Source organism: Tasmannia lanceolata, unplaced genomic scaffold, assembly GCF_043159265.1.
Source record: "Tasmannia lanceolata isolate RefF3 unplaced genomic scaffold, GAP_Taslan_0.1 ptg000004l, whole genome shotgun sequence".
In the NCBI taxonomy this organism is placed as follows: domain Eukaryota; kingdom Viridiplantae; phylum Streptophyta; class Magnoliopsida; order Canellales; family Winteraceae; genus Tasmannia; species Tasmannia lanceolata.
The window spans coordinates 3079747-3095347 of NW_027518681.1; the positions used below are offsets into that span (position 1 = coordinate 3079747).

Below are 15601 nucleotides of genomic sequence, written 5' to 3' on the forward strand. Positions count from 1 at the left end.
ATAGGGAAAATCCAAAAGCCAAAGGGAACGGGGAATTCTCAACGAAAAAATTGCTCTCTGAGTTTATCAGATGGGAACAAAATTTGATGATCATGTCATCGATGATTAGTTCTATACGGCCACATTATCCCCATTTTATGATGTTTCTTGGTACTTCCGAAGAGATTTGTGGTCATGTGAGGACTTATTCGCAATGAAAGAACCATGTCAGCGTTTATCAACACAGGAAAGATATAGTGACTCTTTGCCAAGGAGAGGAGAATGTTGCTAAGTACTTTGTAGCTCTTCAGGGGATTTGCTGGTGCTAGAAGAACAACATTGTCATTTTTTCATATTTGGATTTTGTTTTATGTTTTCGCCTTCTCTAATGGTTCATTATTAATATCTCCAGTCATTTAGTTGCCATTGTTGCATTCGTTAATATTATATTCCAGGGTAATTGAAAATAATCTGTTACTGTTTGGGAATGTCACCATGTTGCAGGCATTCAATGTCTTACGTTATGAGATTGGGCAGAGGTATCATTCTCATTATGATGTGTTCAATCCAACTGAATATGGTCCACAACAGAGCCAAAGGGTACGTTCTAGTCAACATTATAACAGAATTGCTGTATATTGTTTACTAAATATGTTATTTGGTATTCCGTTCACATGTTACTTTTTAAAGTTTGTGTCTCTGCGCCCATTTACTGACTACATTGTTTTCCTTCATGTATTTCATTATTCTAGTTTGTGCCCATCCATTCTTCCAGCGAACTGCATCAATTTTTTACTGAAACTATGCTCTGCAGACTCCATATACTCACCTCTCGAAATGCCATGGATTGTTTCAATTAAACTTAGACATCATTAGTACATGCCATTGAACTTGTGTGAGCAACCAAAATTGTTCTCTTCTTGTTGCTTGTTCAAACTTAACTATTTCGAATGATAAATGTAGAAAGTTAAAGTGTAGGAAACATGTGGTAGAGGAATCATCATATGCTATTTCAAAAAAAAAGGAATCATCATACGAAAGCTTTAAGATAATTTTTAATGGCTTCATGTGATTATCGATTTATTTACTTTTCTAGTCCTAAACTTGACAGATATTATAATTCTCATTCGACTTATTATAGCTGGCAACTAAGTTTAGTTGTATGGATGTCCACAAGCAGCTATATCAATATTAGTATTCAATGCCCATTTGTATGAATCTTCTTTAACATAATATGAGATTCTTTTTATTGTAAGAAGGATGGGGCAACACAATTAAATCAATTGACTCATAGAGAGTAAATTTTTTATATTTGATTATTGGAGAAATTAATGCATGTAAGCACATATTTCTCTCTTTTAACTAAGAAAATACGTACATGCATTGATGGCTTTGGGGAGAGCTTTCCATCATTTTCCTATTCACTGTACCCTTTACTGATCGGAGGTCGATAGATCTAGGTCATCTTCCAGCCGATTCATTCGGGAAGGGGACCATTATTCTTGACAAGGTGTCTTTGAGAAGATCTAGGTTGAATGATTGTGGGCAGCCATAAAACGAGGAATTTCTTTGAGAAGCACAGTCGGTCGCTTTTGTAATGGTTGGAGGGGGATTAGTTCCTTGCCAGATAGAGGGATGAGATTATATATGAAGAATGGATCACTTTCTACTCTGAACGAAAGAAGATCCGAGAAAATCAGACATGTGAGAACAGAAGGAAAAAATCATAACTGTGAGTGTTCTTGTTGTTGCTTTTGCAATTTTAGTTACAGAACCTGGTGTTGAATGTGCTGAAAATGGTGGTCGCTAGGTGATCACGCCGTCAAACCACTAGACCTAAAATCTCCACCCACTCCCTCATCCAGGATATATTACATAACTCTCATGCTAAGGCCTTTAAGGCAGGTCCCCAACAGAGTGAGAGACCTTGCCTTTGGGTGGTGTGTTTCCCTGAAAGGGCTCTCTCATCTGCTATTTGTACCAGAAGATGCATATTCTTGCTGCCGCTCGATTTTGAGATGGTCCCGAGAAGAACTTGTGAGAAAGCTCGTCAGCGGAAATGGGTATAATGTGTCGATTCCGAGGAAGAAGGATCTGTTCCCATGTAGTCAGGGCTGAAGCAGCAGGCATTGGTCCGTAGAACCTATAAAAAAGAGATGGTTGTGGTGTTAAATACTCTTGTGCACCTACGTCACTCGGCTCGCGCGCAACCCCGCCCGATTATGTTATGGAACAATTGAGCTTATTGGTGGGCTGGTTAAAGCAAGGTGAATCCCATCCTCTCTCCGGGAGTTTTAGAGGTAATGAGAGTCGTTCAACAGGGCTGGGTGGCCTAAAGTGGCCTCCTTGTCATTCTATCTAGGATCCCCTTTGGCACGTTAGTGGTGCTTGATGGAGGTTCGCCTGTTAGTTGTTAGGCGGTCATTTTCGTAGGGTAACAAGGTGGAATCTGTTCTCCTCTAGGACGAGTTGCAATTGGGAGGATAACAACAGAGTTCTGAAATATGGATAATCCTTTTTTTTTGAAATGGCAAGATGAATTCATTAAAAAGGAAGGGGACCGAGGTGGGCCTCAACCAAAATTACAAGAAAATAAAACAACAATAACAAGAAAGACAAATCTCAGGGTGGAAGGAAGTCAAACCACTCCAACTCCAACCTCCTAACCTCACTTCTGAAATATGGATAATCCTCATCATAGAAATCATAAATAGGTGGGTAATCCTCATATAGAGACTTCTCCCTCATTGTAATCATCATCATAAGCATTAAAATGTGACGAAGTTTCGTGAAAAAGATTTTCCATACCTTCATCTAAATTATGTTCATCTTTCATGTTCACTTCATCATCTTCGGATCTATCTTCTGGGAGATTCAAGAGGCCGCGGGTCGCCTTGCAGTACCTCCATTCCAGCTCTCTATGGAGCAGGAGGCGGCTGGTCCTGGTTTTTCCTTGGCACTCGCAGTCACCAGGGTGCCATCACAAATCTTAGATCAACTTTAACTCTAATACCAATTTGTTTTAGTAAAAATAAAAGGAAGATATCTGAACAGATCTGGTCTCAATGATAAATATCTGAAAATCCAAAACAGAGAGAGAGAGAGAGAGAGAGAGAGAGAGAGAGAGAGAGAGAGAGAGAGAGAGAGAGAGAGAGAGAGCACCAAAAGGGGGTTGCTGTTGTTCAGTTTTTTATGGGAGATAATCCTCATTGACAGTATTTTAAGGTCAGAAACTCTCTTTTTTATTCATCAAGTCTACCTTGACTGGACATGGGCCTTACATCATATAGAGAGAAATTCAAAGACTTTCCTAAGGCCCTGTTCGTTTGAGATTATGACAACCGATGGTGAGCCCCGAAAATGATTATTAGACTCAAATTACATTAAGGCCCTGTTCGTTTAAGATTACAACAACCTGATTGTGAGTGCCAAACCGATTATTGGACTCAAATTTAGACGTAATTTTGAGTTCATTGGTTTGGCACTCACAATAGGTTGCATACGCTAAAACAAACAGGGCCTAAATTTTGAGTCCAATAATCAGTTCGAGGCTCACCATCGGTTGTCATAATCTCAAACGAACAAGCCCTAAATAATCCTATTTGAACTTAGAAATAGACTCCTAAACAAGCTTGGCAAGGTACTAACAGTTCTAATTGTATCCAACTTACTAAAAGCAGCAATCCTAAATATAGAAACAAATAATAACTTTCCTAACTTGGATGTGGTGAATAGTGTCACACTGTCATGTGAGCAGTGAACTCCAAATAAAAACAAACTACTAAAAAGGTAACCAATCCAAAAGTAGGAACTACTGTAGAAACAAATACTTTCCTACTTGGACCTTGGGGACTAAAAATAGAAAAAAGGGCGACCCAGTGCATGAGGCTCCCGCCATTGCGGGGTCTGGGGAGGGCTAGATGTACGCAGCTTTACCCCTGCTTTGCAGAGAGGCTGTTTCCGTGACTCGAACCCGTGACCACCAGGTCACAATGAACCTTGGGGACTAAAAATAGAAACTGAGTTAAAAACCAAACTCCCTTACAAAAATAAAAAGGATACTACTTCTTCACGAGTTCCTTATTTGCTCGTACATCATTTTAGTAATTTATAGTGGTGTTAATTCATTAATGAATGTAATATTAGTGTCATCTCCACTACTTGGAGATCTGACTTTTCCCTTTATGCTATTTCTCTCTCTTCCTCTCATCATCCTTTCTCAACTATGCGGCTATGCTTGTTTGCATTTTTTTCAGGTTCCATTATTATAGTTGTGTTTAAGTGTTAGTAGACAGTGAAATCCGTAATTCTTGTTGTTTGGCATTAGTTCTTTCATCTTTTTTTAATCATTACTGGCTGTTTGTAAGTAAATCACTGCTAAATTTTATTAATTTTCATGCAGATTGCTTCCTTCTTGTTGTATCTATCTGATGTCGAGGAAGGTGGGGAAACCATGTTTCCTTTTGAGGTGAGATCATAAGGACGAGTCTATCCCTTTGTTATATTTAACACTTTCTTAATATTAACACAATCAATCTTTCTGTGCATTGGTGTGCAGAATGGTTTGAATATGGACATAGGCTATGATTACAAAAAGTGTATTGGTCTGAAAGTGAAGCCGCACCAAGGAGACGGTCTTCTATTTTATTCAGTGTTTCCAAATGGGACAATTGATCAGGTAATTGTTCTATACTTTCCATAGCCTCTCTTAACAGAATATGCTGATTTGTCTCACGATGTGATGCATCTTGCTGGATAGTTTTCAGCTGTTCTTCTCTAAATCATAACCGAATGGTAACATTTGAGCTATATATACAATATATATATATATATATATATATATATATATATATATATATGAGGAAAAGGATTGTACACTCGACCGTACCTAAAGTTAGGTACGGTAGAGTGCCAAATCACATGGGTCCCCCATTTTTGGTGGGCATCTAAACCATTCATTTGCAAGGCCCCATCATAGATAGGGTGCATACCAAAAATCAGCACCATTGAATCATCCTAACCCCTCCAAAACTGGAGGCCAAAATGGGCAGATTTTTGGTATGCACCCTATCTATGATGGGGCCTTGCAAATGAATGGTTTAGATGCTCACCAAAAATGTGGGACCCATGGGATTTGGCACTCTACCGTACCTAACTTTAGGTACGGTCGAGCGTACAATCTTATTCCTCTCTCTCTCTCTCTCTCTCTATATATATATATATATATATATATATATTATATATATATATATATATACCCCCTGTGTTTATGTTTCTCTGCCTTCTAAAATTGCTTTAAAAAAATGAAGTGTTTCTTGAGTGGAGAGAGAAAGAGAACAGAGGAAAGGGAAGAGAAAAGAAGAGAATGGTGGCTTCTCGATGGTGGCTTGATCAGTGGTTGGTGGCCATTCGGTCAACCAGCAAACAGAGCCAAAAGGGTTTATGGCGTGGTGAGCCCCGCTCGATGCTGGGTTTTCTAAGCAAAAGGTGAGAAGCGGGACAACACTGCCACTCTCCCCAAGCAAGGGTGTTTACCCGGTAATGTTTCAGTCATAACCGACGTTTAGTGGGACGAACAGCAAACCCTTTTTACTCCCCCCCCCCCCCCCCCCCCCTCTCTCGGAGTAGAAAAATACTAGGGTTTTATGATGATTTAAGGATATACTATACCGATGCAGAAGAATCCAACTTGATTTGAACTTTAAGATCATAACTTTTGAGTTTCACAAACAATTTGAACAAGAATATGGTATGTTTGTTTCCATTTTGAATGGAGAAATGAAATTCCTGTTATACCTATAACTGCCACTTGAATGTTCCATTGAAGTCAATGCCATAGTGTTGATTGAAGCCTTTGGCAACCCGTCTCACTTTGTGACATTCAACTAAATCATCAACCTTTCGTTCGAGTTTAAAAACCCATTTTGATCCAACAATATTCATGGATGGGTGATGAGGAAAAAGGGAATCAGGTTAGCCATTCAAAAAAAAAAAAAAAACCGAGGGAATCAGGTCTTGTTACGAAGAATAGTGTTGAAATCGTCCTCCATATAGCTCACCAAGTCAGCTTCTTTGAAGCTTGAGTGAAGCAAGTGGGCTCTTGAAGAGAGGAACACTACAAGGAGAGGAAACACGAGGGAACTTGTTCGGAAATTTCGGTGAAACGTTTCAGAAATTTCCGTGAAATTTCATTTTACAAGATTTCGTCCGAAATTTCGTACCGAAACCGAAACGTCTCGGTTTCGGTGATGACCGAAACCGAGACCGAAACCGAGATTTAAAACCTTGGTGCAGGATAGTTGGCATGTAGGGTCAGATGAGCCGCGGAAGGTGTGGGTCGAGGTACCGACTGTTTTGCATCAGGTAGAGGCAAAGTGGCAGCATTTGTTAGGGGTTGGGTGTTCATGCACACCTGCAAAAGGGAACAAGGTTTCATGAAACAATTGTGGCAAGATATATAAGTCAGTCCTATTGAACGGTCAAGGCACCAATACCCTTGTGTTGCAAAGTGTTTCCAAGAAAGATGCAAGGAAATGTTTTGGCTTGTAACTTATTAGCATTACAAGGCACCAAATATGGATAGCAGTGACAAGGAAACACCCAAAGAAAACCTTACTCGGGTTTCATGCCAAACAATTTCTCAAACAGGGTAAACGCTTGAAGAACGGTAGCCGGCATGCGATTGATCAAATACACACTAGTGGGGTAGGCTTCAAGCCAAAAAGAATGATCTAACATTGCTATGCTTGTCTCACTAACATGCCAGTGATTCCTCGTAGTCACTTCATCTTGTTGAGGAGTATGTTTACAATACCCAAGAGTAGCAATGGGAAATGATATGATCTAGCAAAAAGGATTCATATTGTTTACCGCCATGTTCACCTCCTCCATCGGTTTGAACCATTAGAATTTTTGAAGCAAAGAGATTCTCCACTATATGCTTAGATTGAAGAAACCATGCATACGCATAAGATTTGCGATTCATAGGATATATTCATGTGTAACGAGAGAAATTATCCACCAAAAAAGTTAATAGCAAAAACTGTTGTGTGATAAAACCAAGGAAGGCTCCCAAACATCTGAATGAACAAGATATAACGGTGCAGTTGAAACTGAAATAGACCTTACAAATGGCAAGCATTTTTGCCCCCCCCCATACAACCCTGACAAATCTGATGAATCTTAAGTTTTCCATCAATTAAATGTACACGATTCCTAAACAAACTTTCTAAGATGCAAAGATTAGGATGGTTTAACCTCAAATGCCAAAGCCAGACATTAGCCTAAGTGTCTAATAATTGCGCGCACGTTCGCTCCAGAATCGAACTTGGTAGCGTCCTCAGTCCAATGCAGCGGTACCAAACCAAATGGGATACAATCCCTCTCTACTCGTTCCCACAAGTGGAAATCTACTCATGCACCTTAATACAAGAAACAGTCGAGGTAAATATAAAGACGCAATCATTGTCCTGGGTAAATTTTGCAACAGATGATAGATTGCATATACAGAAAGTAGAACTAGGCGTGAAGAGTTTATTGCTATCGGTTAGCTAAATATGTAACCCAAAATTGTTACCAATCAAGATTTGTTTGTTGTTGTGATAATCGGAGTGGAGCGATTGACAAGGCTGAATGCATCCGATGTTATATGGTGAGTAGCACCCTAGTTCATCAGCACCATCCACCCACGCTTGTTGCACAGCTGGCATATGACTACATGATCTTTATCGATGGGTTGCTGTGCAGGAAGAGTACCAAGAATACTTGTATGGATACCACGCTGTCCATTGTTCTGAGAGTCCCCCAGAGTCACCCGATGACCCCAACGTACACCACGTGAACTTCAACCACGACCACGATTTGTAGAACCAGCCTCTTGTTGGAGGCCACAGATCTTCTCAAAGGGCCTCTTGAGTAATATAAAGCTCGTCAAAGGTAGGAGGAACATTGCAGGTCACGATTGACATGATGAACGACTTGCCGGGTCCGAAGTGTTTAGAGAACGAGATCTTTATCAGACAGGCTACTAGATCATTACTGTTCAAGATTGGGGTATGAAGGCTCCTCTAAAGGTTGTAGTGGGTGCGCTTCAACTTAAATGGAACATGGTGAGATATGTTTTGAAAGTTTGGTGTTTGAGGGAGGATATGATCGAAGCTAGAGAAGAAGAGGCTAAAGAGCCCAAAGAAGAAGAAAGCACAACAGCAGCAGAAGTGGATGCTGGAGAAGTTGGAATCGACAGGATAGAGAACTAAAATTTTGGATCAGAACAAGGGCTCTAATACTATGTGAGAATTCTAAGATATTTATGAATATTCACCGTAACCTCGGTTGATTACAATCATTAAAAAAAAACTTGTTTGGTTACTGGGCTCTATTGAAAAACCCTAGTAGCGTGATGGACCTATGATTTGTGGGAACAGACATGGGTGTCGCGTGTCGACACGGACACGGAGTGTCGGACAAGGTGAACCCCCAAAATTTAGAAACGGGGACACAGCCAAAATGGAAAGTGTGTGTGTGTGTGTGTGAGGAAATGATTTGTGAGTAGCTGCTCAGATAAGCTCACAAACCATAGGGGGGCCACATTTTTTAGGGGATCCAAAGCATTCATTTGGAAGGCCCTTCCATGGATAGGGTGTGTACCAAAAATCAGCCTTATAGGATCATCCTAACCCAGTCAAAAGTGGAGGGGAAAATGGACAGACACTGTGTGTCCCCTATACTAGCGAGGGGATCCGGTGGTGGTGAGGATCGAAAAGAAACTTGCATCGTGGAAGAAGAAATATCTGTCGTTTGGCGGGAGGATTACTTTGATCAAGGCTGCGATGGCAAACATACCGGTTTACTATATGTCGTTATTCAAGATTCTGGCGTCAATTGCAACAAAAATCGAGAAAATGCAAAGGGATTTCCTGTGGGAAGGTGTGGAAAGCGACAAGAAACTCAAACATCTTCTCAATTGGGATACGGTTTGCAGATCAAAATGAAATGGTGGACTTGGGATTGGGAAGCTGCGATTAAGAAATAAATCAACTGTCGGGAAAATGGCTGTGGCGTTTCGGATCGGAAAAAGATGCGCTGTGGCGGAATATCATAGGGAGCTAGTACGGTAAGGGAGGGGGGGATTGGATATGTAGGGATCCACCGCGCGGCAAAGGATCGGGGGCCTGGAAATCAATATGTTCTGTGAAAAATCAATTTCTGCCTCTAATTCGTTTCAAGGTGGGTCAGGGAGCGAATGTTCAATTCTGGCAACATCTCTGGATTGGGACGCAAAAGCTCATGGATAGATTCCCTAACCTATTCAGGTTGGCCCGTAACAACCTTGCATCTGTGCAAGACAACTTGAATAGAAGGGCAGGGACTGATAGCTTGGTGTGGGATGTTAAGCTACCGAGAAATCTGAAAGAAGAGGAGATCAATAATTACACCTCCCTGCTTCAATTATTGGAGGGCTGTTACATATCCCGGAATTCTGAGGATTCAATTGTCTGGCAGCCAGAATCGGAAGGCGAGTTCACGTTTGTTCTTTCCTACAACAAATGAACAATGAGGTAAGGCTGAATCTCAATATAACACCTTTTGGCAGCAATCAATTCCGCCTAGGATATTGGCTTTCGCCTGGTCGGTCACCCATAGGTGTCTCAATACATGTGACCGATTGAAAAGACGTTCATTTAATCTCGCTAGTAGATGTGTCTTATGCAGTATGGAGGAGGAGTCTCTCGATCATATCTTCATTCACTGCTCTTTCTCAACCAGAATATGGAATGCTATTTTCCGGGCTTTTGGAGTTCAATGGGTTTTTGCAGGAGCGAATATCCGATGTATTGCTTAATTGGAAAGGGGCCTTCCAACATTGCATAGGTGAAGCATTATGGAAACCTCTTCTGATGGCCATTACTTGGTACATTTGGAAGGAACGGAACAACTGCATATTCAACGACAAGGCGAGGCATTGGAGGCACATTACTCTGGAAATCAGATTAGCCCTTATCTCCTGGGCAAAGGCGAACGGAAGAATTCCCTACTCTACTGGTCTGGCATTGAAAAACTGGCATGTGATGGCGCACGAAAGGCTGCCTCGGAGGGAGATAACACCGATATGGGTTGCACCGGGGGAGGGATGGCTCAAACTTAACTTTGACGGCAGCTCCCAAGACAACCCTGGACCTGCTGATTTTGGGGGTTTGATTCGCGATTCATCTGGGAGAACTATAATGTCATATTCCGGACCCGCAGGGATTTGCGACTCGAACGAAGTTGAGGCTACTGGTCTGCTTTTCGGACTCGGATGGTATTTCTCTCATAACTTTGGGCCTTTAATGGTGGAGGGGGATTCCTCTAATGTCTTAGCATGGGCGACTAATAACGGTGGAGGGCCATGGAGAATACATAATATCCTTGATGAAATCCGGGACCTTGTAAGGGCCATTCGCCCTACTCTCACACATCGTAGGAGAACTGCCAACTCCTCGGCAGACACGCTGGCAAAAGAGGGTGTCAACTTAATGTCTGTCAATGTAATATTTTCAGAGGCTATGGCCTTCTTGCAGGCGTAGATCTGCTGTATAGCTTAAAACACCTTTGTACCCACAATCGACAAAAACAGACATCCGGTTGCAAGAGGTAAAAAGACAAAACAAACAAATGACATCACCCATTAAATTTTTCCTTTTCTTCCTTGCAGAAAGTTCCTTTCTGCATAGCCTTTATGCTTAAAACTATCCTATCTCATATGAGCTCCCAGTTATCAAGGATCCTATATGGAAGGATCCTATGGGAGTCAATGGTGGACCTAGTATTTAATTGGGTGAATGTAGAAATTTTTGAGTTGACCAAACAATGTTTTTTAGGCTTCAAATGGCCACTAGAGTAACAAGTTATTATTGGAAGGAAGGAACACATTTTATTTAAACGTTTAACTTTTTATCTATTTAGGATTTACATTTTTTCGACTATTATTGCGGTCTAGTTTTGCAGCCAACAATGGATGAAATTTAAAGCTTGAGGTGAACGTTCAAACTAATATAACTCGTGACTTGTTTCATAGTTTCACAAGAGCTAAATGATGTCTTATATTAATTTTTTTAGTGGAAATGAATACAGGGTATATTATTAATAATTTTTCTTAGCGAGCAGACATCTAGATCTGTTTATACTGAATTTTGTTGGCTAATATACATAAAGAGAAATTTGGATATGTTGTTCAAGTATTTGTGGTTGTATGGAATTGATTTAAGAAGCTGATGTTCAGTATATCATGGATAATTCAGCATATCATGTACCGGCTATCTCAGTCTTTGGGGAAGAGAAAGCTGTTCTTTTTCCACCATGTACTGTTGACCTCTTAGATTTAGGGTGATGATATTTTCACCCCCCCTGCAGTACTTGCACACCCCCCTTATAAAGTGATTTGACATAAAGTTGCCCACTTTTCACGTCAAACCAGGTTATAAGGGGGGGTGTGCATGTAATGCAGAGGGGGGTGAAAATATCATCTCCCCAGATTTATCACCTCAATATGGACACTGACTCTCACACATAGTCGTCTGCGTAGGCGAAAGTACCTCTGACAAATTTTGACACGATACTTGTCAATTTATTTTTTTTATAGTTTTTCCCCTGGATTGAACCAACATAAACTATATTTGACAGGGGTCTTGAGTTTCCATCTTAATAGTAAGCTTTCTACATGGAAATTTAAAAAAAAAAGACTTACATATCATGTTAAAGTTCCCATTATATATAACCTTTATGTAAAAACTATTAAAATTTAAAATTGATTCAAAATATGCTGCCAAATCCATAATTCTATTTCTAGATATTCCATAGCTGTTAAAATTCATTACTCGTACTCATACCTATGCAGCATACACACAGGTTTCCACACAACAAAAGAGGAAGAAACACCCAATATAGGTTTTGGGAAATGAATTCCACGTGTTTGAGTTTATAAAACCAGTACAAAAGTTGCTGTGTAGGTATTGATGGTCTGGCAGATTATGGAAGCCGATTTTCTTTTATATTATGAGTGTAAATAATCGTTTCCGCTTTTTCCTAGTTAAAGTTGGAACTTAGGGCCTGTTTGTTTTAGGTTATGACAACTAATTGTGGAGTCCCCAACCAATTATTGGACTCAAATTTCGTGCAATTTTCGGTCCAATAATCGGTCAGGGACTCCACAATCGGTTGTCATAATCTAAAACAAACAGGGCTTAAATAGGGAACAAATTCTAAACATGAACACTTAAAAATTAATTAAAGATTATCCTCACTGAAAGTGCTCTAAAGTTTCTTGATATTATATGAAGGGTAATTTGCTTGACCTGGTACAGTCATTCTCCATTGTGGTGGTTCATATCTAGTTTTCTCGAGAAAGAATTGCAGTGCTGTAGAACTACGTGTTAAGTTAGACATTTTTTTGGTCTATAAGTAGGGTTTGAAGGTAAAAACTAAAAACAATAATATCCACCGGGAAACACCTAAACCGAAGACTCAAGTAACAAAACCATAGGTCACATTACTGAATTTTGGTCCCATATTGGTTGGGACTTGATCCCTATGAGATAATATGAACTTTGCCACGTCACTTGCTGTAATTAATTCTTATTGTAATGAAATGGGCTTTTGCTTTAGTCAATCATCATGTTTTATTTATCATTCTCTCCTTAACTATCACATGTACATTTATGCAGACATCGCTTCATGGGAGCTGCCCGGTGATCAAAGGGGAGAAATGGGTGGCAACGAAGTGGATCAGAGATCAAGAACAAGAATGAAAGTCTAGTGGGTTTTTATTCATTAATTTTTTTTTCTGTTTGTTCTCATCCATCCATAATTGTTGTAGAATTCATGTTTTTATTTATCATTTTTTCCATGCTGTCGAGAGAATGAGGAAAAGAAAAGGAAAGTTGAAGAGAAACAAGAAACAGAGATCTGATTTAGATTGCATCTTATTAAGAGTTAAGATAGCTCAGTTAGATTTATATTTATGTTTTGATGTAATTCTCTTAACTTGCTATATTAGTAGGATGGGGGACCATCATATAATTTGAAGTTCATTATTATATAAAGCGGCATGATTTGAACCAACAGAACTCTCTCTCTCTCTCTCTCTCTCTCTCTCTATTCTTTTCTTCGTTTTCTTCCACATTCTTCCTCATAAATTTACTTCTTCCATATGAATTAACTGGAGGTATTATTAGATCAACATGGTACCAAAGTAAATTTTATCAAGATCCGTAAGAGGTATGTTCATCAATTCTACTCAAACTCAGGAAGTATATGCCCCAAGCTTCTCATGGATAAAATCTAAGCTACATCCTGAGGGTAAGTGCTAAGAGTCAAGATAGTCAGGTTAGATTTACATTTGTGTTTTGAATCTTTTGATATAATGATCTTTAATTTATTATAATGTATTTCAAATTAGTATGATGGACCCATCATGCATGCCCATGCCCCTAATTACACTTTACTTAGTTTATTTAAATGTAAGCTCTATTTATTACAGAAAAGCATGTAAGTAAATGGGATGGATCACTAGGCATCATTTGCAGGATTTAGTTGTAATATCTCCTCTATAACATCAAAGGCACCTTTGCTCTTTTAGTTCACTTAAGCAACATTTGATATCTTCTTTATTTAAGACATCCAATGCATTTTTCTTTGCACTACTTCCATGATCTATCAACACTGACTGCCTCATGTTTCAAAAATATTTGCTTTGATAGTGAATGTCATTTTTCCAGGCAGTTGGAAAACTACTTTCGTTAAACAATTGAGCGAAGACAACATGTGTACTGTGACTGAAATTTGTCACTGATCGAAGGATCCTAATCATCCAAGTACTAACTAAATGGATGGTCAAAACAAATAATAGACACTGTTTCACATTTATTGAATGAAGCTCAATTTTTCAAACACTTAAAATCATTGAACATCTATGCTGATGCTCATTGGATGACCAATTGCAATAACCTTGTGTTGTCGTGTGTAAGTTGGAGACGGGGTTCCCTTTGTTGAATGCCGATTACAATTTAAACTTATCTTTGAAATAGGGATGAAAGTGGTGGATCATTTGGTTCTTTATCCTCGTGGAGCAAAAATCTGACTAGATAAACAGTGCTCATCATGGAATTGATCAACACCATTGTCAAAGCTCATGGAGGTGTATTTGTATTTAGCAGAGTCGGCGGACGGGTAAATCATTTATTTGTCCTTGGGATCCATCATTAATCCTCTCATACTGACTAATTAGCATACCTGAGATGTGTTTCCCGAGCTCATGCAAAGGAGATTATATATATATATATATATATATATATATATATATATATATATATATATATATATATATATATATATATAAAAGAAAAGTGTAGCTACACATACGTGTAGCTAACTTAGCTACACCGACGGCTTAAAATACAGTGGGCCCCACATTGTTTGGGTGATGCAAACCATTCATTTGATGGGCCCTCACATAGATAGGGTGCGCCCAAAAAATCAGCTCCATAGGATCATCGCAACCCTACGATTTGTGGAGGCAAAAATGGACGTGTAAAAACCTTCACAAATCTGTCCATTTTTGTGTAGAGAGAGAGAGAGAGAGAGAGAGAGAGAGAGAACATTTCCTACACACCTGTGTAGGTAAGTTACCTACACACTACCTTAAAATACAGTGGGGGCCCACATTGTTTGGGTGATCCAAACAATTCATTTGAATGGTCCTCACATAGATAGGGGGTGTCCACAAAAAATCAGATCCATAGGATCATCCCAACCCTACGATTTGTGGAGGTAAAATGGACGTGTATAAACCTTCACAAATTAGTCCATTTTTTGCCTCCATATTTTGAATGGTTAGGATGATCCTATGGATCTGATTTTTTGTGGACACCCTATCTATGTGAGGATTATTCAAATGAATTGTTTGGATCACCCAAACAATGTGGGCCCCCACTGTATTTTAAGCTAGTGTGTAGGTAACTTACCTAGACAAGTGTGTAGGAAATGTTCTCTCATATATATATATATATATAGAGAGAGAGAGAGAGAGAGGAAAGTGTAGCTAACTTAGCTACACCGCTGGCTTAAAATACAATGGGCCCACATTGTTTTGGTGATCCAAAGAATTCATTTGATTGGCCCTCACATAGATAGGGTGTCCACCAAAAATCAGCTACATAGGATCATCCCAACCCTACGATTTGTGGAGGCAAAAATGAACGTGTAAAAGCCTTCACAAATTTGTCCATTTTGCCTCCACAGTTTGAAGGGTTGGGATGATCCTATGGAGCTGATTTTTGGTGGACACCCTATCTATGTGAGGGCCAATCAAATGAATGGTTTGGATCACCAAAACAATGTGGGCCCATTGTATTTTAAGCCGGCACTTAGCTACACCGGCGGTGTAGCTTCACTTTCCTCATATATATATATATATATATATATATATATATATATATATATATATATATATATAGAGAGAGAGAGAGAGAGAGAGAGAGAAAAGAGAAGGTACTCCCTGGAGTAGATAACTTATCTACTCCCTACCTTAAAATAACAGTTGGGGCCACATTGTTTGGATGATCCAAAGCATTCATTTGATGCGCCC

The 15601-nt window shown here is 39.5% G+C and overlaps 1 protein-coding gene across 1 annotated transcript in view; it reads left to right on the plus strand.

Moving 5' to 3' along the window:
• Positions 1-13058, plus strand: part of LOC143875717 (2-oxoglutarate (2OG) and Fe(II)-dependent oxygenase superfamily protein) — a 37995-nt gene extending 24937 nt beyond the window's left edge. Inside the window, exons 5-8 of the mRNA XM_077377318.1 lie at positions 484-579; positions 4382-4447; positions 4538-4657; positions 12681-13058. Of these exons, the coding sequence (XP_077233433.1) occupies positions 484-579; positions 4382-4447; positions 4538-4657; positions 12681-12764 (366 nt within the window). The 3' untranslated portion in view covers positions 12765-13058. The remainder of the gene's footprint in view (positions 1-483; positions 580-4381; positions 4448-4537; positions 4658-12680) is intronic.
• Positions 13059-15601: the final 2543 nt, after the last annotated feature.